Here is a 23,415-nt window from a genome sequence, read left to right as displayed (position 1 = left end):
TAAGGACTTTATTTTCAGGGTACATAAAGCAGTTGAGCATATCAATTTTAGATCAATTTTAATGCTGTTCCATTTTTTGCAATAGATACAAATTTTCTTATTATTCAAGTCTATGGATCATAATGGAGAGGATTTCATTTAAAAATGGTATCACTGGATGTCTGTAGGTTTATACTTTGAACACACTGTCACCAATTTCAATGAATGAGGAAATCAATTTGTTTCTTTCTCCCATGTTCATCAGTAATTCTTTCCGAAGAATTCATTATTACATTTTATTTTAGTGATTAATTACTTCAGAACAAATTGTTGTAAAATTAATTATATAATACATTTCTGTTTTTACTTAGATTATTTCAGTTTCAGTTCAAATGTTAAGGGACAGTAGTAGAAAATGTGTCTATAGTATGCCATTCGTATTGGTCTTTAAAATATTGGTTTCATATAATAAACAATAAAAGATTGAATCGTGGTTCAAATATTTGTTTTGAGTGCAGACTTATACAGTACATAACCAACCTCTGTGGTTTGCACTGTCTCATTTTGTTTCTAAGCTTAATTAAACATGTTAAAGAATATAACATAAGCTATTACAGAATGTTCATACGAGATTCTTGGAAATTGAAGATCCAGCAGCCTTTAACAGAAGAGAAACTGGCTGGCAGGTGATGGCTCTTCCAATGCCAAATTCTAGATGTAATGCTTTGCAGAACATAAATATTTGTGTTTACATTTTGCTTAGTTTCAGAATTAGGCAGGAACAGGATTAAACAATGTTCCTGGTGCCTTTCTGCCTCCTCTTATTGCTCGTTAGATAAACGAACGTGACATTTGTCCATGGCTGAAAATGTTCATCCGTTGTATTTGATTGTGTTTGAATTTCTATCATTCTTGCTCAGTAGTGTTTCAGTGTTTAATTAATTTGAGTCCAGAATAATTTTCTCTGTAAACTACTGTAATATATGTTTTAAACAGGGTTATAATGTGATTTGTGTCCATACAGCATATTCTAAAGGGCAAGACATTCATTCAGGCTTTTTGAATACCCAGTGAGTTAAAGATTCAGGTTTATGTCCTTAATACTGGTTTTAGGACTATGTAATCTCTCTTCCTTAAACTGATACAGTATCTCATTTTTTTGCTATGTTAATCGTGGCTGTTACTGTCTAGTGAAATTGGTTTTCACCTTGCAGGTTTTTTTCTTGATTGATACATGTGAAGATGGAGATGGGTGGTGCATTGCTCTGACATTAGAGGAATACCTTCAAATGTCCTTTGTGGCAACTCCTTTTCTCTCAGCAAACTAAACACATTAGCTGCAAGACTGACTTCAGTGACCTTTTCTTGAAATTTGCCAGCAGGGTCTCTAAATTCTTTGCTCACTATTCCCTAACACACAAAATAGCAGCTAATGACTCTTCAAAGGTTTTTCTTCATAAACTGTTTTATTTGATCAGTTTAGAAGGGGCACACCTTAACACTGTCAGCTCTGTATATGGAATGTGGGGCTAAAACATGTTTCAAGATATAATTAAGAAACATTGACAGTTTAACAACACTAATCACAGCTCTAAAAGCATGTGGAGCCAACAGGAATAACACCTGAATACCAGGAGTCCTAATCAAAGCTGACAGCTTTACCTTTCATCAGTGAAATAAAGACACCTGGCAATATAGCCAGCCTAAGAAAATCTTGGTTCAGTTTCAGTAGTTAAGTTGTCAACACAGAGCAATGCTTTTTAATAATTAGAGACGGAGAAAGGACAAAGTATTCCCTTTGAACAACACGTGCCTGGTTCTTGTTAGACAGTTACTGCCCTACTGTCTAAGGTCAAGATCATCACTGTGACTCCCTGACAGCTAGGGTTAGCTGTTTTCAGGAAGATTTAACCAAACTGAAACTCAATTTTTTAATGAATCTGTAATTTTTGTAAGCAAAAAATATAAAAAAATATATATCTTGTCTATTGACTGTAGTATTTTTTTGTTTTTTGTGTGAAAGGCTCTTCTTCTTTGGAAAGATAACAAAATCAGAAATAAAATTGTCAATGGTGCAGATTATTCAGGTTTAGTCAATCAGCCTAGATTAAAAAGATGAATAAATTTAAATTATAAGTAAGGTTTTAGTTAAACATTCAAAGATTAGCCATGCTTTTTGTCCATTACTGTACTGATTATTGTCTGTGGTTGGTTTTCTGTGGAATTCAATGAATTCTATTGTCCAATCCTACTGTCTGTTGTGACCTATAGAAAATAATCTGCTGCTGCTTTTATTCTGTAGAGTTGTATTTTGTGTGAATCGCATGATCACAATGTTTGTCCCCCAAGAGCTTATGCCATTTACTGTTTTTCTGTTTTTGTTTATGCACTACTATACAACATGCAGCCTGATTTTCGAAATGGTTTATTTACTCTGTGATAAAAAATGAGATTCCTATCAACACCTTGACAGCATTTATATTAGCTAGGGCAACCTGACATTGCCCTATGAAGACTGTGTCTTTTTCCTGCTAGAGCCAGCAGAAGTCTAGAGCAATCTGCATTTGCCTTTTTTGCCATGATTTACAAAGCTTAAGCTGTCCGGATGGTGCTTTGAGCTGCTAATCACAGACAAATGACTGTGTTTTAACCTAACAGCCTTTATCTGCTTTCATTGTCATTTTACAGTTTAGGAGTTCAATCTGCTTATACAAAAATGGAGACAGAGTTCGGCTGTGTCAAAGTTACATGATGTAAAGCATGAACATGCTTTGTATTAGCAAAGCAGGTATTTTGATAAGAAAAGTTACTCTGAACAGTGAAACACATTTTCCACTACTTTTTCTCTTGAGAAGATTAATGCATTGTAGGATAAACCAATTATGAGCTGTCCCATAACTGTAAACTGATGGTATTCCCATGTAAGGTAAAGCAGTAAAAGTGTGAAAATGCAGTATAGTGACACATTCACTTTGTTGTGCTTTCATAAGAAAAATCACAAATAAGAGGAGGGCTCTCTAGTTACTATTTCCATAAAGGCACAATACTGTCTCAAAGGCAGTCAGCCTGCCACTTGGGGTGTTCCACAAGGATCCAATCTTGGTCCTATCCTGTTTTCACTACATGTATGTGTAGTTTAGTTCAGTTGACTTTTAAAAAAGTGTCAAAAACGTTTTTTTTAAAGTTGAAATCTGGTGATGTCTCATTGGTCAATCAGAGATGATGTTATTGGGTCCTGGTGATCAAGTTTAAATTCCAAAATTAGCTGCACAATGATTTTGTGGTTTTCCCCCTTGCTGGGAGACTGAAAGAAGAAAATTAGCTGTTGTCCTTTGGTCAACATGTTAGAAATGTCTACATCTTTTCTTCATCTAAGAAACATTTGCCACGATCAGATAAATCTGTACTGTGCTTCAAGCAGAATCTATTTAAAGTATGACCATTCATTTTTCACTGATCTCATATCTCTCCTAACACATTATTCTTCTCTTAAACTGTGTCTGATTCCTTAAAAGTCTACTTTCCATAAATTGCAAGCCTTTGCTTTGGATTTAACCTGTAATAAAAGTTTCAAAATGCACTTCAAAGCCTAACACATTATGATCACAGTTCCCTAAATGGCACTTATTGAGCACACATGCAGGGTTAAAAGTTGATTATTTTTTTTACAAGCCAGGACACTTAGGGACTTTACACCTTATTGAGTTCATATTGATTAAAATCTACAACAACAAGAGACAACTGGTGCATAAAGGGGTGTGTGGCCTTTGAATGAAGTATTGATTAAAATATTATTCATAACTGAAAGCACCGATTCATCAAATGGCTACAAAGAGCACAGTTAAGAATTCCCAGTTCTTTTTAAGATATGTGAGTGGAATATGTGCCTTTAAGTCATAATGAACAACGTATAACAGTGCCATTGTTTTAGGGCATCCCATTTCATTGTCTTCTGTGTTAGCAATAAGCCAGACAGCCTGATGACTCAGTTAAGGGTCTTAGTGGAAATAGTTTTGCATTGAGACATCTAATAGGAATGCCTAATTTCATATCTCAAAGTATGACTCATTACCTGAGCTGGCAATCAGACTCCTACCATACCTGCTCTTGCAGACTCAATACACAGTGTGGACATAACACCCCAGTGAGGCGTATTTTGCTGGTTAAAGTGAGTGGAACTGTGGCTAAAGGTGATAGATCTCCCATTACTGTCACCTCCTCATAGAGAGATGCTATACTCCCTTCACAGGCATTGCACTTAATGTGTCTTCCGGGTCCCTTCAGTGGCAGCGTATTCCTGAGCAGAAGAAGAAGGGGTTTGGGAGAAAATGAAACTGATGAGGCAAAGAAAACAAATAACCCGGATTAATGGCCTTATGGCCTATGCCCATGGGATAGATAATAGGAGGAGAAACGATGGTTGTTAGATTCCCTAAGCCCTGAAACAGAACTCTGCAGCTTATTAAGACCCAACGTAGAGTGCACACCAACTGAAAGCACATGCATATGAAACAGTGACAAGAAATAATATATTATTTTATTGGCTCATGGAATATGAATAATAATTACAATAAAAAGTTGCAATCTAATGTTTTGTTCAAGAGACATTATGGCTGTTTGAATAATGTCTTATATTAAATAATATTTGTTTAGTTTACTATTGTTTAATTTCTTGAGTTTTTAAAATCTTTACATCGTATCGATCCAGTTTTATTCAGTAATAAATCTCTTTTTGGATGTCTACAGAAATGTGTGGACACATGCCTGGTAAACCACTAAACGTAATTTATCTGATATGAGAAATTAAACAAATATTAGTGTTTGTTACAGAGTTAATTGATATTTACTTTTGCAATTGTTAACTCAACTAGAAACTACAGTACATAAAGGAAAGAAATATGGCGGTGATATTCTTTGCCCAAAATGTTAAAACACAGCACAATATGTGTAATAGGTCGTGTAGGGTCCTTGATAATTGAGCTCAAGAAGTGGTCCCAGATGAGGGGGCAGGGTGCTTTAGCTTAGTGAATGGGAGACGGAAGTCAAGATGGTCTACTCTCCTGAATTCAACCAGGCTTTACCATCTTAGAAGCTGAGGGCGCTTTTGTGCTAGTTCACTGTGGTAGCATTGCTCTGATGAAGCAGTAGCATCAAAAGGCCAGACCCCTGAATTCCCACATGTATAGGAAGTAGATGGATCAGACACAGTGCTGCTGCTCATCTCACTGGTGTACCACTGAGTGGGAAATTCTTTGTCAAATGTCGGGTTGTAGTGATGTTCATGAACATACACGTATTACAAAAAAATCTTGTATCATTAAGTGATATGTTTAAAGCAGTTTTATACCTTCAGATGATTTTGTTCTGTTTTTGGTATGTGGTGTCATATTAATAGAAGACATTTCTCAGAACACATGGAGTACAGTTATGGAGGGGATGATCAGCCCTGGAAGAACAATGTGAAAGCATTCTGACCAGTGAGAGCATCCAGCAGTAGGGTGACTGTCAGTTAGACCCCAATATTCTACCCAGTTCTGTACTGTGCACAGCAAGAGAGGCAACAGTTTGTCAAAGGTTTTTCAAACCTTTTTTCAAAATTTTCAAATATTTGCTTTTGGAAAAAATAGTTTTTATTTTGTCTGTGTTGTATAGGAAGAAAACATTTTAAATCAAATTTTGTTATTAATAGTTTGTGAATTAAGGTACCATTTTAATTCTGTTTCTTAGAAAACCTTTTTTTTCAGAATGTTTTATTGCAATTGAGGCGGTTCTTTAAACAAGTTCTGCCTCAGACATACATAAATTGCAGCAGTTGTCAGAGTCCTAATCATAATAAAGTAATCAGCGCAAAAATAAGAATGAGAAACTTGTCTTGTAAAAATTATTTATATTGTTTTCATGGGATTGGGGTAGATTTTTCTTATGTTAGACTTTCTGCACAGATTTTTAATTGAAGCATTGAGTAACACATAATCCTCCACATAATTGTTTAAAAAGTCTCACATGTAGCTCATGTCAAGTTCTTTTTCTAGTAGAACTAACTATGCATTTAGTGTACAGTGACTTTGACAACTGTGTTACATACAGTACTGTATACTGGTGAAAGAAATTAGATGTTGCTCACAATGAAACTATACATACTATATTGTAATTGTTAAGCAATTGTATATTTCATAAAGGCCCTACTGCATCTTCTCACCTCCTTTGTTCTGTATTAAGTTTTGCCATAGAATTCAAATTCCATTATTGGTCGATATGCATATAGCACAAACAGGGCCCCGTGCTGCCTTGTGGAGCTAAAATTAAGAGGAAATGGAAATTTATTTCAGTGCATCAAGAATGCTCTTCTCAAAGAATAAACAAGATATTTTCATATGTAGTTGGCATCTCATGCTTTTTCTCCTAGAAATCTCCAGCAGATCCAGATATCCACTTACACAGTATGTGACAATTGTGTGACACATGTGGAATAAACAAACCAGCTTCTCTTCAGATAGATTAGATTTAAACAGTCAAGAGCAGGGGATCAGCAGTTCCATCATCTTTAAGCCCCTCTTGAAAGAACAGAGTGCGCCATGCCAAAGGATTGTAGAAGCTTTATTTTTACACACAGAACTTACTTATGAAAGATTACATTGTGCCACTTCCCCACATGCTGGCAGGTGTCAATGCAAATGTAAGACGCCCTCAGCTTTCCTTTAATAAGGTTAATGTATCTGAAGTACTAGATGCCGTTCTTCTAACTACATCTTATACTTAGATGTTGCATCACTTGCTATGACACGGATATTTTGAGGATTCACACAAAAAATCAGGTTTGTCAGTCATTTAGGAAGATGTCCTTTCCTTCACAAATCCTTTAATAATTATCATCATACCCTGTTAAACCTTTTTTTAATTAATACAGGGTTAGGTTTCAATATAGGCCTAATGAAGAAGGTGTCTCCACCCCAGCACAAACACAGTAAAGTGAACCTAGAGGCTACTGCAGTTGTGAGGGACCAGCGATCATATGAATGAATAGCCATGCTAATCTTCCTCCCAGATGTTTATTAACTCCCATTGGTCAAATTGATTTTTATGTACAGTTTTATCCCTGGTTTAATAGGATATTTACTGTATTTTAGGGCACTTTGATATGAAAAAGAAGAGAATTAAGACACAAAGAGTGAAAGGTGTTCATATTAATACAGCACAAATGGAGAGTATTCAGAGGCTAGATATCACAGCAGGGAGCTGCTGCCCCAGTCCAGTCATTGCTTCAGTTTCTCTGCTCTGTACAATTTAAGGTAATTTAGCCCATTATTTCTGTTCTCTAGTAAACAGCAGTGGTAACTGTATAAACGTTTTCTTGGCTTTTTCACAATTTGCCTGCAGAATATTTCCAATTGCCAAGACATCCTGGAACTGTGCCATCTGTTATTGCTGTAAATGTATTTCATGGAAACAAGAGGAGGCTTCTCCTCTCTCTCTCTCTGTTTTATGAGCCTGGTGTGGCTGCTGGTTTTATGAAACTTTTCCTGCTTTTTACTGTCTACTCTACTGGCCAAATAACAGAAAACTAACTGAAAACAATGAATGATTAGGACAAAACATTGAGTGAAGACACAAAGGGGTGAAAAAAGAAAGAAGAGTTAAACTTCCATGAATGCTATTCATTCAAAAGTTTTTTTTGCAGCCGTTAATTATGATTTAGTGTCGCATTTAAAGTGTTGGAATTTTGAAGAACACTGTTTTTAAACAGCACAGGAAGACACAGGAGGTTGTGGTGGTTTAATGGAATAATATCCAATCAGCCATTATAGAATTGTTATGCTTAATATATTAGGTTACTTTTTGATTGCTGCAGTAATATTGTACTTTTGCAAGTATACAAAAACTTAATGTATTCCCATGACATTGCAGTGTTTCCAGAAGAGATCCTGTATGTTGACAGAGATCATTTATTTGGTCAATTCTGGGGGGTTACAGGGGCTTGAAGACTGGTTTATTTTAATAGTGCATCAGTTTCTCTCAACTTTATACCTATTAAGATTTTTAAGATGAATTTTAAATTCTTCTTAAAGTCTCTAAATTTTACTTCTGTTTTGAAGTTGAGTTGGTCATTTTCTAAAATAATCTTCTATTTCTGCCACTGCAGCTTTTAAATTCAAAAATCACATTTTCAAATCTACTGTATGAATAAGGGTCGGCTACCATGTTTATATAGTTTTCCTTCAGAACTTGATGAAATCCTTTTTATATATCTCTTCTTGTAAACAAAAGTAAGAACCTTATAAAAGTAAGGAGTGCTCATCCAGTTATTCTTCCTATTTTATAACAGAGATGTCTTCTTTCACCTCTGGGCTTTTAAGCAGTGATTTAGTCCAGGTATTTGCATCAACCCTTGAACCAAAAGACTTCCAGGACTTACGAGGTCAATATTCTCTTCCAGGTTTTTCTCTTTTTTATATCCCAGTTCATTTCCTCTTTCTTAGTTTGTCCCTTGGGATTCACCTTTACTGTCTCACCCACTATTGGATCTATTTAATAATACCTCTGTTCAAATGTTTTTTTCGGCAAAATACAATACATTTTTTACTCAAAATATTAAGGTCCTGCCTGCGTTATCAATTTGGAATCAAGAATGGAAAATTACAGCTGGCTGGGAGGTAATCTGGGGATAATTTTTGCATTGTGCAAAAATTGAGTGCACCCGCCTGTCTATTTCCACTTTATTCACAGTTCATGCTACTCTATTTAAGGAGAGTTCAGATGAGGTTATGAACAGATTCTGCTGGTCAGCTCTGACCTTCCAGGATAATGGGCTCTTTTTATACATATTCTTGGACTGTTCCCAAATTAATGCATTTATGAAACGTTTAGGACAGGGCTCGGTAACCTTTCAGAAGGGGCATGCCAAGAATTAGCACATGACCTTGTTTTTACAGATTTGTGTACAATAGATATTTTTAATGTCTGCCTCTATATCAAAGCAGATCACTATTTTCAACACTGTAGTCATCAAGTTATTAAGATCATGATTCAAAATCTTGATACAAAGATTCCTAATGAATAATAGAATGAACATTTACTGTGGGGTGACCAATGTGATTTTTACAAATCTCTTCTGTTTTCCAACCATAGCAAGGGCAAAGAAATAATTTAGTCAGAGAACATATTTCCTTATGTCAATTCTTCTGAGTCAACTTATCATGGAAGAGTTGCTAACTGGGATACGTTATTTATATCCACACACTTATCAAGCGAAACACTAAATACTTTTTCATACTTTAACGCCAGTGTCTGTTGTTTGTTAATGTTTTTGGCCCTTTCACTATGTGTCCCTCGACCGATCTAGCTGACACAAATAAGTTTTATAGTGTTTGTCATGTTTTGTCTGAAAATGTCGGAAAATTGATGTGCGACAAACAAGGCTTTTGTAAAATAGAGCACAAGCACCACTGTCTTTATATTGAATTTGTCCATATTCATCTCTCCAAAAGAGCAGAAAAGAGCAAGCATCTATCTTTTCTTTCTTTACACTTAAGCGTGACAAATGATATCAAGGGCACAATGTATCTCTGGAAGGAGTATGTGATCTGTTTTGTTCTGGAATCACTTTTTTATTACTCTCCCATGGGTTTGGGGTATGAATAAATTAAAATAATTTATCAAAAAATAACTTCTAGTTTCTGCAACAATATTTCTTATCGTTTCTTTTGTTTTCTGTTGATTGTTTCTTTTAAATTTGATATGAGTGTGTAGTAACCAAATACAATATGTTCTAAAAAAATGTGTTTTTCTTTCTCTAAGTGAATGGCCACACATGGTTTGCTGTGATAAATAACTATTCAGCGATGTGGCAAGGTGGCCATTATGGTCAAGGCTGCAACTGACCCTAGACATGGTCTACAATTAAATGGCATGTTATCTTATTTACCTGATCTGTGTTTTCCTAGCATTGTTTTGCATTGAGAATAAGGGCTGATAGCACTTTAGAGAAGATTAAAAAACAAGAAAAGCCTTTTCTGTTTGCAACTATACTTCAGCTGCAAAGATTCACACCCCTGAAGAAAAGGTGTACACAATAGAAGGTTAGGTGGGTAGCTGCATCAGCACGTGTAGGCTGCAAAGGAACAAGTAATAGGTTTATTCCATGCTGAAAAGAGAAACACCTGAGGAAGGCTCCATGACCAAAACATTGTGTTTTCATTCTTCTCTTTTCAGCATGGAATAAACCTATTACTGTTCCTATTATTGTTCCTCCGCAATAGAAGGTGCCTACAATGCACTGGCAGCAGAAAGACAAACCTAACTGCTCTTTCAGCTCTGATCTGGTCCTTTAAGCTGGGCCAGGAAACTCCTGTTTTCTACAAAGAAACATAAACACATGAAAGCTAAGATCAGGTACATTCAAGAATGAAAACAGGAGGAATCTCTTCACATGAAAGAGTCGTGGCACTCTAGAACTTAAGACTTAAGCCTTAAGCCTTAAGCCTATACACCTGAGATCCTTTACGAAACAGCTGGATGATCTTCTTGGACAAAACAGCTGCTAGGCAGCAAACACGCTAGATAGGCCAATTGCATTCTAGATTATTTTTCTAAAGGTAACTTTGAGTTAGCTCCAAGCTAATGTTATTGTATTAAATAACATTGCTTTTGATCTTTAAGGTTGTGGTAATTGGTGTTCCATTCATTTTGTATAGTAACCTGAATTTACTTATTTTACTTCATCTGTACAAAATTGATTAAAGGGGAACTGCAGTCCTAATTTCTCAGGCCAGTTATTAAATCTTGGTAACAAAATAAAATCATTGACTTTATAGAAAATAATGACAAATTTTGAATTAAGCACAAAATCATTAACTTTGTGAACGTACTATATGGTCAACATGCTGTTGTAAACCCCTGCTCTTGCCACAGGTGAGAGTTCATGAGAATTGTGACATGAAGCGGCCCTTCCTGCTCACTGTCACTGTGATGTACGAGTGAATAAGTACAGGTTGTGCAGCAGATATTTCACCGCAGAAAGTTTCCAACATGATCTGCATGCGAAGATAACAAGTAAATTGCATTTTTCAGCAGACTATCTTAAAGTCGAGAACAGTATTTCTATTGGATTAAGAGAGACGTACTGTATTCACAAGCCTGCTTCTTTACAATGTAATAAGGACATTTTGTTGTCTCATTCTGAATTGCAGAATATGGCGCTGCTCATACCTGGAAATTTAAACTATTTTGTGATGTAAATTGGAGGTTTTACAAATGAACGTGTACATTTCATTTTTATTGTGGTTTGAAATGCACTCATCAACTCTGATTCTTTGTAGCTATACAAAGGTCATGTGTCAAAAATTATTTCAGCAGGTCAATAAAAATATCTGTGAAGAGCATTAATGGAAATAAAGTCACTCATCTCAAGTCATGTTTGCTTCTGTTCCAGGTGATATGGAAAAAAAGGGGCAACTGAAAAATATTTCTTGAAAACTCAACATATTTAAAAGCTTTGCATTTTTGTTTTAGTATACTATCATTCCCTTTGCTGATTTTTTTTTGTATTTGTTGTTTTTTTACTGTTTTAATTTCCTGTTTAGTAATTATTTTCTAAATTGTTCACAGTTATTTGCAGTATATTCTTTCCCATAACTGTTACAGTGCTTCAATTCACTGTAAACCTGCTGTATAACCTAGCAGATGTTAAAGCAAAGCATAAAGACACTGAGTTAATTGTGTCACTTTCAAGCCCTTGAGGGCTTCATTAATAATGTAATAATAATGGGGACCATTCTTTGTTTCAATATGAGTCTTGCCTCGAATCATTTATAAAATGCATGTAAATATTGTCCCATTACAGTTCTGCCTAGAACATACTGAATTAACCCCAGATACTAAGCTTTATTCATGACTTAAATACACCATAGCAAAATAGCAAATAGCAAAACATACCATGAATCAAAGAAGGCAAGATTTTTTGTTTTATGAGTAACTGATGACTACTGTACCCAGAAATAGACAATGAAATATGTGCCTCTGGTATAAAATTAAACACAACTACATCGGCCAGTCCCAGCACAGTCTATATTTTAATGTATGGTCATTGGTTTTGGCTGGAGTCTTTGGAATTTCTTTGGAATAACTTCAAATGATGATGCTATAAAAGTAATGCTATGCTCACCCATTCATTCCTTCAAGTGAGATACTAATGCTCATTTCAAATTTGGTGAGCCTACTGATTTATAAACTTTTATGCTGTTTGTAGAAAAGATATTTAGTGAACCTGCAGCATCCTCTATAACTAATATGAAAAATGGCACAGAGCTCAAGATGGTTAAACATTAACTGTAGATGTCTCCAAGCTCAGTGGTTATCAGAAACTCTGATTTTGGTTGTACATTTCTACATTATTAGTGTTTTAAACTGTGTCAATATTTTCGTGTGATTTGTTGGTTATCTAGAATAGTATTCCTTAACAGGTGCTGCTTCAGCTACTTAAGTTTTAGAGTGATTGGCATTGTAATACTCAATCAGTAAGTTCACAAATAGGCATAAACCATTCAGTCTATCTTGCTCACTTAATAATTAGTTCCAGATATCCACCATACTTTGTGAAAAAAAAGTGCTTTAAATTCTTTAAGTAATTTGCTTCCACCAGTGTTAAGTACTTCATTGTTGTCCCTCTAATACACAGTTGCCATGTCTTAGCAGGTAGCCATCAGATTCTGAATACTTGTATAAAATCCTCACATAACCAGTATATTTAAAAAGTAGAGCGAAAGATAATATAATTTTAGTAATTGCATTTGTGAACAGAATAGTGCTCAGTTTTTCGTGTGTTGTATAATTTTAGCATAATTCTGCTTGATTTCAATTTCCTAATTTTCACCATACTGTAGGTTTATGAAATTTGGTTCTGTAGGCTGCTACTTTTAGATCAGTTCTATCCACACTGCAGTTGCAATGCACATTATTTAAAAGTCAATATTTATAGTCAATTTCATTTTCCACCTAGCTGTTTACTTCTGAATAGTGTCTGTATCTTTCTGAGTTTTCTGTGCTGCTTCAGATAAGCCAGAGAATTACATGCTTGGATGTTATTTTGCTGTGAATACTGAGTTGAATGTTTGATAATATGCTGTGAGTATTGTGATGTTCACACTGCTGTGTGATCTCTTCTCTCCACCAGTAACAACCACGCTGTCTCCCGGCTCTGGCCATGCCCGAAGATGCAATGACACTGAGAAGGCTTACTGTGTCAACGGTGGCGTTTGTTACTACATAGATGGTATAAATCAGCTGTCTTGCAAGTAAGTGAGTGTAATCTTCCTATTCTCGCAACAACCCTCTTCTCTAAATTCTGATTTATGTTCTTATTATATAAAAATTTCAGTTACCATTTGGTCAGTACAATCCCTCACTGAAAGTCTATAATCTAACATGTGCTTTAAAATTAGGCTTCCTTTCTCTAACTTTGAAACACATCACTCCAAAGGCTTGAAAGTCGCAGTTTTCTTTAGCTAGCTCTGCCAAAGATTTTAGGCCATTCTGACCAGTCAGCAAACAGGGTTGCCAGTTCAGTGGACACATGTCAACCTCTTCTTGCCAAAAAGGATTGTATGTACTGTAACCTGCAGAGGGAATCTGCTGGAGCTGCAACCTTCAGTGACAGTTGTCTTATTTTCACAATTCTGTGTGAAGAGAAAACAGTCAGTATGTAATTATTGTGCATAGAATCACACCAAATGTCAGTATCTGGACATAATCGTCTCAACAGAACAAAATGCCAGTCCCTGTCAATTGATAGTTTAAAGAGATTCCAATTTTGTCTTCACTCTAAGATGTGTAGATCAAACAGAAACGGCTATAATGAGAAGCTGAGAGTGAATATCATGCTTGTGAAACGTTTATTGTGTTGAAGATGGGCACCTTCCTAAAGGCAGAGGTTAGTGTGGCAAACGTTCCACAGCAAAGACCAAGGAGGATAGTAAAAGTTGTATTTCGCTTTCACAATGTGTTCAGATCATGCTTCTTGTAAAAAATCACCTGTATCTTTGTTTCAGTTTATACAGATAAAATACAGGAATCCTGTACTGTACTTCTTGACTTTAATCTCACTATCTAGATTCATTGTGGCATCATTGCAGCATAAGCCTGGCCTGAAGTATGTTTGGGGAATGAAACCTAAATATATTAAAATGTAACCATTAAATCTGTTACATGTAGGGAACCAGGGAATTCTGAATTTGAGTTTTGCTTAAAAGAACCACTTTGATTCCCTGCAGTTTTCGGAATCCTAGAATGTCAGGGTTGCATATTCCTACAGTATGTGCTAATGTATGAGACCCCTGGTTCAATCCCTACTATCTGCAGGGCTTTCATGTTGAGGCAGCAGTCTGCTGCAGATTGATTAATTAAAGCATGTTAAGGCATTTCCTTGATTGTGAACCAGTAGAACCTTTATTCACTAACTGGCCTAAATATTAGAATGTAAGGTTTCAATAAGGAGAGTACATTGTGCAGCTCAGTGATGCAGGCATATTACCAAGCAACGCCTTTAAGGGTCTCATGGAGTCAAGTTTAACCGTGCAGCTAGGCAAGGGTATCCAGAATAACACACTGGGCCTCTGCAGGCTGCTGGAGCAGCTTGAACAGGATGTGGCTTTGATGGATTTGATCCGCAGGGCTTTGTAGTAATTGTAGTCCAAACCCATCCCATTTCTCTAGCAGGAGCTCTGTCAGATGGTGATGAGTCTAAGGGTATTGAGGGTTAAACTGTGTGTTTCACCAGCTCCATTATTTTTGCATAGGATCAAAAGCTGTGGCTCTATTCTATGTTCCTCAAGTCTTCCACTGAGATTATTGAGTTGACTGGGGGTTTCTAATATTTTGGCATGTGGGAATATGTACGGTATTCCACATATATACCCGCACAGCTTCCAAATCATTTGACCTGCCAATTCAAATAAGCCAGTCAGTATTAGTGCAGCAGGTAGAAATCCAGGGGTGTCAGAATCAATATGCAGATAGGAGGTGGGTCAATAAGATTTAATGACAGTTCAATTTGTTTTGAACACCAAAAGACCTTGTGGCCCCCCAGGAACTGAGCTTGACAAACCTAGTCTAAACAATGAACTGGTGAAAGAAAAGGCTTGAATTTTAAAGCAGCGTGATTGTGGCTGACATTAAACAGTAGTATTGTGTTCATTCAAAATTTACTGACTGATATTCCATGATGCCTCTCATTACAATAATACGATTAATAAATATGGAAGGATATTCTGCTGTGTAAACATCAGCAAATGTCATATTTTGCATGTATAGTATTTTTTTCTTCCCTAATTATTAAATTCTTTCAATCTTAGTCCTTCCTTAACTGTTGCAGATATACTCTGAGTCATGCTATTTTGTTCTTAGTAAATCCAGAAAAGAAGAATATAGTGACCTCCAAAAGAATATGGACAACAAAATCAAAATTATTTTTGCTTTACAGTTAATAATAACAGCATAGATCAAACATACAGTATACTGTGTGTTCATCTCAGTGGTTTCAAGTGACCAATAACTGTAACTAGATGAGCTCAGTAAACTTTAAATAATTTTCTTCAGCATATAAAATGCATACTCAGTTGAATTTAAATCTCGAGATTGAAACGAGTCTTGGATTTTCCACTTTTTTCTGCTTTGAAGACCTCAATGTTCAATCTTCAGCACTGGCCTTGAGTTTTGGGTCAGTGTCACCCACTAAGAATGGAAGCATTTTTCCTACATACTTACATACTGTAAGTAGACAAAATGTTTCTGTAAATTTCATTGTTTATTCTGCTTTCATAATCACATACATCACAATAAAGATAAGTGGGCCAGTTCCACTTTTACACTCTGATATTTACTTGAAGGGGTATTTACTATTATCCAAAAATAATACATATACAGTACTATTTAGTGCTTTTCATTCATATTAATTCCATGATTACAAATGCAAATTGCTTGACTGTGTAACAAAAATAATTTTTGATTTTGACTTCCCAATATTTTCAGAGAGTACTGTGGGCCATAGTATAGGTTGTCACTGACAGTAATAGTATCTCCTGAAGGATGTCAAACATTCTTTGCTTGTAGGAAGGATTTAGTACACTCCCCAGAGCAATCCTGTGTTTTCTAAGATGGCACATACAGTACCAGCCATTCAGAGCCATCACAGGGGTGCAGTGTGGGAAGTGCAAATTCCACTTAATACATAACATAATTTTAACATAACATAAACAGTAAAGGAACCAGATCTGACAAATTAGTGCGATCAGTCAACAACCATGCAGTTAATTCAACTTCCACTCACAACCCAGGACAGGTCCTAAAAAAGTGTCCTGTCATTTGTTGTAGTCAAATCATACAAATCATAGACACAAATCCCCTGACGTCTGTCATCCACTTTTGACAGAGTTGTGCTTTTTTTCTGTTCCTGAGTGGCTGCGTTAAAAGTATTCATGTCAGTGCTGACCTCCAAAGGGACTTGCAGTAGGAACCTGCCCCATGCTTCAGGCTGCATGCTTGAATGCTGAGCAGCACAGTGCAATGACGCATGAGGAATTAAGCAGCACTGGAAGTCAGACTGGCTCTTTATCAGGACAAGGAGGCCTTTCAGACCACAGTATCAATGTGTGCTGCTGAGGTAAGGCTGCGACAGCCATTCAATAAGCTGTGTACAAATTGGAAGTAGCAATAACTCAATTCTTACAGCTAATTCACTCACAAAACGGCACAAGTCCAGAAAATCAGATAATGCAGTTGAGGCCTGCAGGGAATAGTAGCCCAAAGCCATCTCATTCAATAAAGCACAGGCTTCCTCTATAATTATTCACTTGCTTACAAGCAAAGGAGACAGGCTAGTCCGTACGTACGCTTCTTTCAGACTGCAATACAAACTTGTTCAGAGGCAAAATTAACATGATCTGGAAGCGATTCTTATCTTACATCCTGCTCCTGTTATATTGTATTGTATCTGTCAGTTGTTATTCAGGAGTATGTTTTCTTACACTCGGTTTACAGTTTCTCTTCCATTTAGTTTGTTTGTTTGTTCTTATAAGGATATACTGTAACAAGGAAGTGTGAGTATCAAATTATTTGGATCTAGACTGAAGATAGTTGATATTTACACTGATTAAAACCAGCATTGCAGAAAGGCAAATATTAATGCTATTGGAATAAAATGAAATAGAACTAATTTAAAATAACCCAATTATTCCACAGTAATTGTCATTTTACAATTAAAAAGAAATATATCTCCGGTGGTTGCTTGGAAAAAAGGTTAAAAAATATCCTAGAAATATAAGGCTTAAAATATTAAGTATTATAATTTGCAATAGACCCCTGCAGTAATCCAGATTTAAGTATAGTAAAACTATTAGAGGCTGATTATTCAGGGAAAAGTGACCACGTATAATCTGTTCAGGCACATAGTGTCACTCTTCAGGCCAGGGTTTCATGAACAGATTGATAGTGTTCGTGGCTTCCTGTGATGTCACCAAAGCAGGGTAGCATAATTAACAATCAAGTTCTGTGGTTTTGCATGCAGAAATAAACTGAAGCGCTGCAAGCCAAGAACCATTTTTTTAAAATAGCGTTGCGTTTTATTGTTGATATTTAAAACTTTTAATACAAAGCACATGTACACATATGTTGAATGAAAGGGACTATTTAGAGACCATTTTTGTCCCTGCTAGAATAAACCTTTATATGTGGTCAATGATCTGCAGACATTTAGTGGATACTCAAAAGAATGCCACTGTCCTCTTGGTCTTGCTATCATTTGCCAAAAAAGCCTAACATGGCTCATGACAATATAAACAATTTTTTGCCCCATCTCCAACTTACCCTTTCTTGCAAAAATTCTAGAACGTGCTGTCACACTTCAGTTACATAACCACCTCATGACAAACAACCTTTTCGAACCTCTCCAATCTGGCTTCAGTCAACTTCACAGCACAGAAACTGCCCTGGTCAAAGTCACTAACGATCTTCTAATAGCTTCTGATTCTGGTTCTCTTTCTATACTCATCCTTTTTGATCTCAGTGCTGCTTTGACACTGTTGACCATGACATCTTACTTTCTCTACTTGAGACTGTGTTTGGAGCTTCTGACACTGCCCTCAAATGGTTCAATTCTTATCTCACTGATCGCTGTCACTATGTCTCTCTTAATGGGTATAGATCTGAAATTGGTCTTGTTAAGTCTGGTGTTCCTTAGGGCTCAATACTGGGCCCCTTGCTCTGCAGCACTTACATGTTTCCACTTGGTCATCTTTTAAGATCACATGCATGGCCTCAGCTATCATTTCTATGCTGATGATACTGAAATCTGATAATCCATACCAAACCTGACACTGTTGTGGCTGCAAGTGATCACATTACTCCTATCCTGGAGTCCTTGCACTGGCTTCCTGTCAAATTCCGTGTGGACTTTAAAATCCTGATGCTCACTATAAGGCTCTGCTTGGCTTGGGACCTCAGTACCTGTCTGAACAATTATCGCCCTACTCCCCACCTCGCAACCTTCACTCTTCTAATTCTGGTCTCCTAACTGTCCCCCAAGCCCGTCTACACTCTGTGGGTGACAGTGCCTTCTCCTGTTATGCCACCAAACTCTGTAACTCTCTCCCCAAGGATATCAGAGTTACCTTCTCTAAACTCCTTCAAATCCCCAGACTCAATACCTTCTTCTTTAGAAGAGTCTTTACTTAACTGGTTCCCTTCTTTACCCCTCTGCTCCTACTATGCTTAGTACCACCATCCACAGTCTCCTCTGTTAAGTGTAGTTGTGTTTTATCTAGTGTATTCTTTTTATTTATGGTTGTTGTCATTCTGTAAAGCGCCTTGAGAAGCGACCTTTAAAGTCACTATATAAAACAAAGTTTATTATTATTATTATTATTATTATTATTATTATTATTTGTACTGCTTCCGAAACAGCTGCTGTTCCCAGCTTTCTGTTCTGACGGCACTTAAAACATTTGACACTGTCATCCGGTTTGTCCTGGGATAATCTGTAACTGTAACTTCTGTTTGTGAATAGAATTGATCCCCAAGTGTTATTTTAATTTTAGTTTTATTGTTGTCAAAGTACTTCACACCTCATGAATCTGGCCATTTTTGCTAAAGGTTTTCTAAAGGGGCTGTGAGTAGCAGGATAAACCCCTCTTCCCTTCACTGTGTTTCTGTCACTAAAGCAGCTGGAGTCAGTGGGATACTTTCTCTCATGGCATATCTTCACCTAAATAAATGATCCTAAGGTTGTTAGATTTTCTTCTTCCTACCTGTCAAAGAACACATACAGGGATTCATGTTGCACAGCAGTCACCATTCTCATGTATGGACTAACAACATTTTGATCATTAGGTTTATAAAAGAAAGTCCTTTTTAGTTTGCTGTTTAAGTAAATAATGTATTGCAGACTTTTATGGCTTAAATATAATTAATACTTTTGCTTCTCAAAAGTAAATAAAGTAGTTTGTATTAAAGTGTAATTGACCGTACATGTTCAACTGATGTTCTTCAGAGCCGGAGGACTGGCATTCGTCCATGTTCAGGAAATGTGTGTTCGGCTGGATTGCAAGAGCTTGAGCATTCTGAGATTTGACTGGCTTTTAAAATCCTTTGCAAAATGTTTAGGAAGAGTTTAAATCAAATTGTAGTTTGGTTGGATCCCCACATTGTGTGACAGTGAAGAAAAACACTTAATGGGATTTCTACAGCAGAATATACATCCACTGTATTGTTACTTTACCAGTAGTTGCAGAAACCTAATAAGTAAAATCAGAAATTAATTTCAGAAACAAGGAATACATTTTAAAAATTTAGCAATTGGTATACATTTTCTGAAAATCTTCAAAAAATATTAAGTCTTCTCTCATTTCAAAGTGTTGAATCTGTTACTATTTGGTCTTGTATATCTCCCTTAGACACCACCATATGAATTTTATTAGTTTACATTTTTTTTTAATTCAAACAAAAGCAGAATTGCACAGATCATTGTCTTTACATTAAAAACTCACCAAAGCTCAATTCTGTAGAATCCATCGTTTAACTTTAATACTACGCACTGTCCAAAACAGAAGATTATAGGCATTAAATGAATAAACAAATCAGTGCAATACCATACATCAGTATAACAAAAAGTACAGACTAGCTGCATTAAGTTGTGACCTCCCTGACAACAATATTGGAAAACTGAAAATGTTTATTTTACATTTATGTTAAAAAGCTTTTCCCTCCATAAATCAGCTCATTTTTTTAGGTTTGTGTAAAATATCCTAGATGCCAGAACGTTAACCGCTGAAATGCTGATTTGTATTTAGTTCTAATGCTGCAGAACAATGAGAAGCAGAAGGTGTCAGAAAGTAACAAAATCCTGCCGAATGTAATGAAGATTATAATAGCAACAGCAACAGCAGTACTGGTAGCTGACGGAAAGCTGTTTCAGAACAGGCTGTTTGCTTTATTGACGCTACATTTGACGCAGTACCCATTGCCATGCTCTCTCTGCCACCAGTCACACATGTGACTGATCATAAATCACTACATTAATTGCAGCAAGACGATACTGCTGGGAGAAGGGTTTGACTGCACTCACAGGGCTTGGCTCCTGAACTATGCCATGTCTGGATATACCCAAACTGAGCTGCCATTGCGGCGCGGTGTTCAGTTCTGAATACAGCAGAGACATGCGTGATGTTTAAGGCAGTGGGCATTCTAGAGGTGGAGCACGGAAGCTCCTGTACGTTAGCAGGAAAGACAAGCTTGTTCTTAAGGATTGTGAGGACGTCGGGCTGGTGAGCCTGAATGGATGTGTGATCTGTGGCGTGGATCGCAGATCAAACAAGGACAAGCAGATCGGGGTTCATTTCAGTCTGATTAGGATACACAGCGCTAAAACATGAAGAGGCAACCATTCATACATGTAGCATCCTCTGTCTGAAGGTATCAGTCTTCCCAATTGATTTTCTATGCTATCAGAAAACCACCATTGTCTTAACACCCTCACAATCTGATCCACAAGATGATCCACAAGTGCACATCGCACTCCTGCTTCCATCACTGAAACCAGACACCGACCCTGGCTCTAGTGAATGATTGGCTGCCAGTCAGGAGTCCCTTGGATAGTGATAGTGATGTAAAGGAAGTCCAAAGCGCTTTTGATAGGCTTGGCACTAACACATCCCCAGAATACACTCAGCTCCATTAATAAATTCTGTACCATACTTGACAGCACTTACTGTATATTGCTTTGCTCATTTCCTGAATGAAAATCTTAGCTCTCATTTATTTATTGACTAGGCAGCTGGCTATATTGAGTTATTTGTATATGATTGCTAAACAAAACAAGTGATAAGTCAAATAACTCATAGTGATTAAGGAAGAAAAAATACTATCTGTGCCTGTGCGTTTCTTTTAAAATTGGGACTGATTTATAAGAGTTCTTGAATCACTGAGCCCATATCTTTGCATTCCTCTATTAAGAACTTAAAATACAAATTATTACAAATGAGAGGAGGCCTTTAGACCGATGAAGCTTATTTTATTTCTGTTGGCTCACTGATCTGAGAATATAATTCAGCATTTTGTTTTCCAAAGAAGCTAGTATTGGCCCTGTTTTGAAAAAGTTTAATCATTTCAGTTTCCTTTAGAAGTCATACAGTGTTTGCAAATCCTCTTATCAGGGACACATTTGCAAATGTGACTATTTGACTTTTTTCAAAATCATTGATAAAAGTAAGTAAGAGCAGTAGTCCTAATACATGGATCTAATGGAACTTTATTTGGTGACTCTTGTATCTATTTATTCAACTGGTTATTTTAATGCTGCAATTTGAGTGGAGTACCTTGCTCAAGTGTACAACAACAGTGTCTCACCTGTGATTTGAAGCCATAGCATTCATTATAAGTCTAGAACCTAACACTGCTCCGCAATTCATTGTATGTCTCCCCTCCTTCTATTTGTGAATTAATCTTTAATAAGGAACTTTATCAAAAGCCTTCTGAACATCTAAAAAGCATCATATGCTCTTTATGTAACCGTTACTGCTCTTGATTGTTCAGCTCTAATAAGCGGGTTAAACCAGCTCTTTCATAAATCCATGTTGACTATCACCAAGGATCCTACCTGCCATAAAGATGATCCTGTAGTTTAATGTTAATTATTGTTTCAATAGCCTTACAGTGAGAAAACTTATTGGTCTATAATTACTTGGCTCAGTTTTGTTGCCTTTGAGCACAAGATTAGCAATTTTCCAGTCAATGGGTATTACCACTGTCTTGAGTGACGGTTGGAAGGGTTTTCTTAATGGCCTGTAGAATACCATCAAACAGTATTCTATGATATTCAGATTGTTCATCTTAAGGCTTCTAGTACCTATAACTTCTATTTCTACTATGCTAATATTACAGTATTTATATAGGACTCAGCTTTTTCACAGTAGGTTGTTGATTTTGTTAGGAATAAATGTTGAGTGAAATATTCACTTAATCTATCGTCCAGTTTTCTTTCACTATCTAAAACATTGTCATTATTATTAAGACACATCGCATGATCCCTGACTATTATTTTGCAGCTGCAATATTCCAAAATACATTTATTAAATAATATTTTCTTCATCTCTGCCTTTTTAATATCCCTTTTTCACCTGTTTGTATTTATTTTAAGTTCCTTTCCCTTTCTCTTGTTCTTTCTAAATCTTTTTCTCCTTATTTTCCCTCATGTTTTTCTTTGTTGATTTATTAAACCATTTGGGTCAGCCCTTTCCTGCCTTTGATTTACTTGCTCGTGGGATGAATCTTTTAAACTTACAGATACAGGACCTGGAGTTTTGCCTTATTGCTGTCCACAGCCAGCCTGTTCCTTTCATACAGTATCTCCACTTGTGTTGGAACAATTGGAAGGTAGAGGAAGTATTTGGGCTTTTTAAAAGCAGCTTTAATTTAATTGTCATTTCTATTGTTGTTCATAACTGTATCAAATGTCCAGTCGTCCAACCTTTTGCAGTAAATTATTTTCACTAAGATTAAGAGATATCTGGTGTTTTGGCATAGCTCAGAATAATTCAGCACACCCCATTATTTATGGGAATAGTCTGTGACAGCATGAATAATAAATGCTAGAAGAGGCAAATGACATGTATTGCATTTCTATGAAATAGTGGGTTTCACAATTAAGCACCAGACAAAAATATAACCAGCTTAATACCAGACAAGGAACAATCCATCTAAAAACAGGACTGTCTGGTATAAAAATAGACTGGTTAATACACAATTTCTTGAGTGGAGATGTAGTGTTTCATGTACTGTATACTGTATAGATCTTCCAAAACTGAACTTGAGAATTAAAAAAGACTACAAGGACATAGCATCTTAAATGATGTGAAATTCGTGACACATTACTATTAATTTTAAAGTGACCGTGGG

The 23,415-nt window shown here is 36.3% G+C and overlaps 1 protein-coding gene across 2 annotated transcripts in view; it reads left to right on the top strand.

Annotated features, from left to right (window-relative positions):
• Positions 1-23,415, top strand: part of LOC148821435 (pro-neuregulin-2, membrane-bound isoform-like) — a 111,355-nt gene that overhangs the window by 46,509 nt on the left and 41,431 nt on the right. For both annotated transcript variants that reach the window (XM_088932227.1, XM_088932230.1), the window contains exon 4: positions 13,148-13,268. In XM_088932227.1, coding sequence (XP_088788353.1) covers positions 13,148-13,268 — 121 coding nt within the window. The remainder of the gene's footprint in view (positions 1-13,147; positions 13,269-23,415) is intronic.

The sequence above is a fragment of the Atractosteus spatula genome, chromosome 14, assembly GCF_055471065.1.
Source record: "Atractosteus spatula isolate fAtrSpa1 chromosome 14, fAtrSpa1.hap1, whole genome shotgun sequence".
NCBI lineage: Eukaryota > Metazoa > Chordata > Actinopteri > Semionotiformes > Lepisosteidae > Atractosteus > Atractosteus spatula.
Note: the sequence above shows the minus strand (reverse complement) of the source record. Positions and strands in the feature narration are given on the sequence as shown.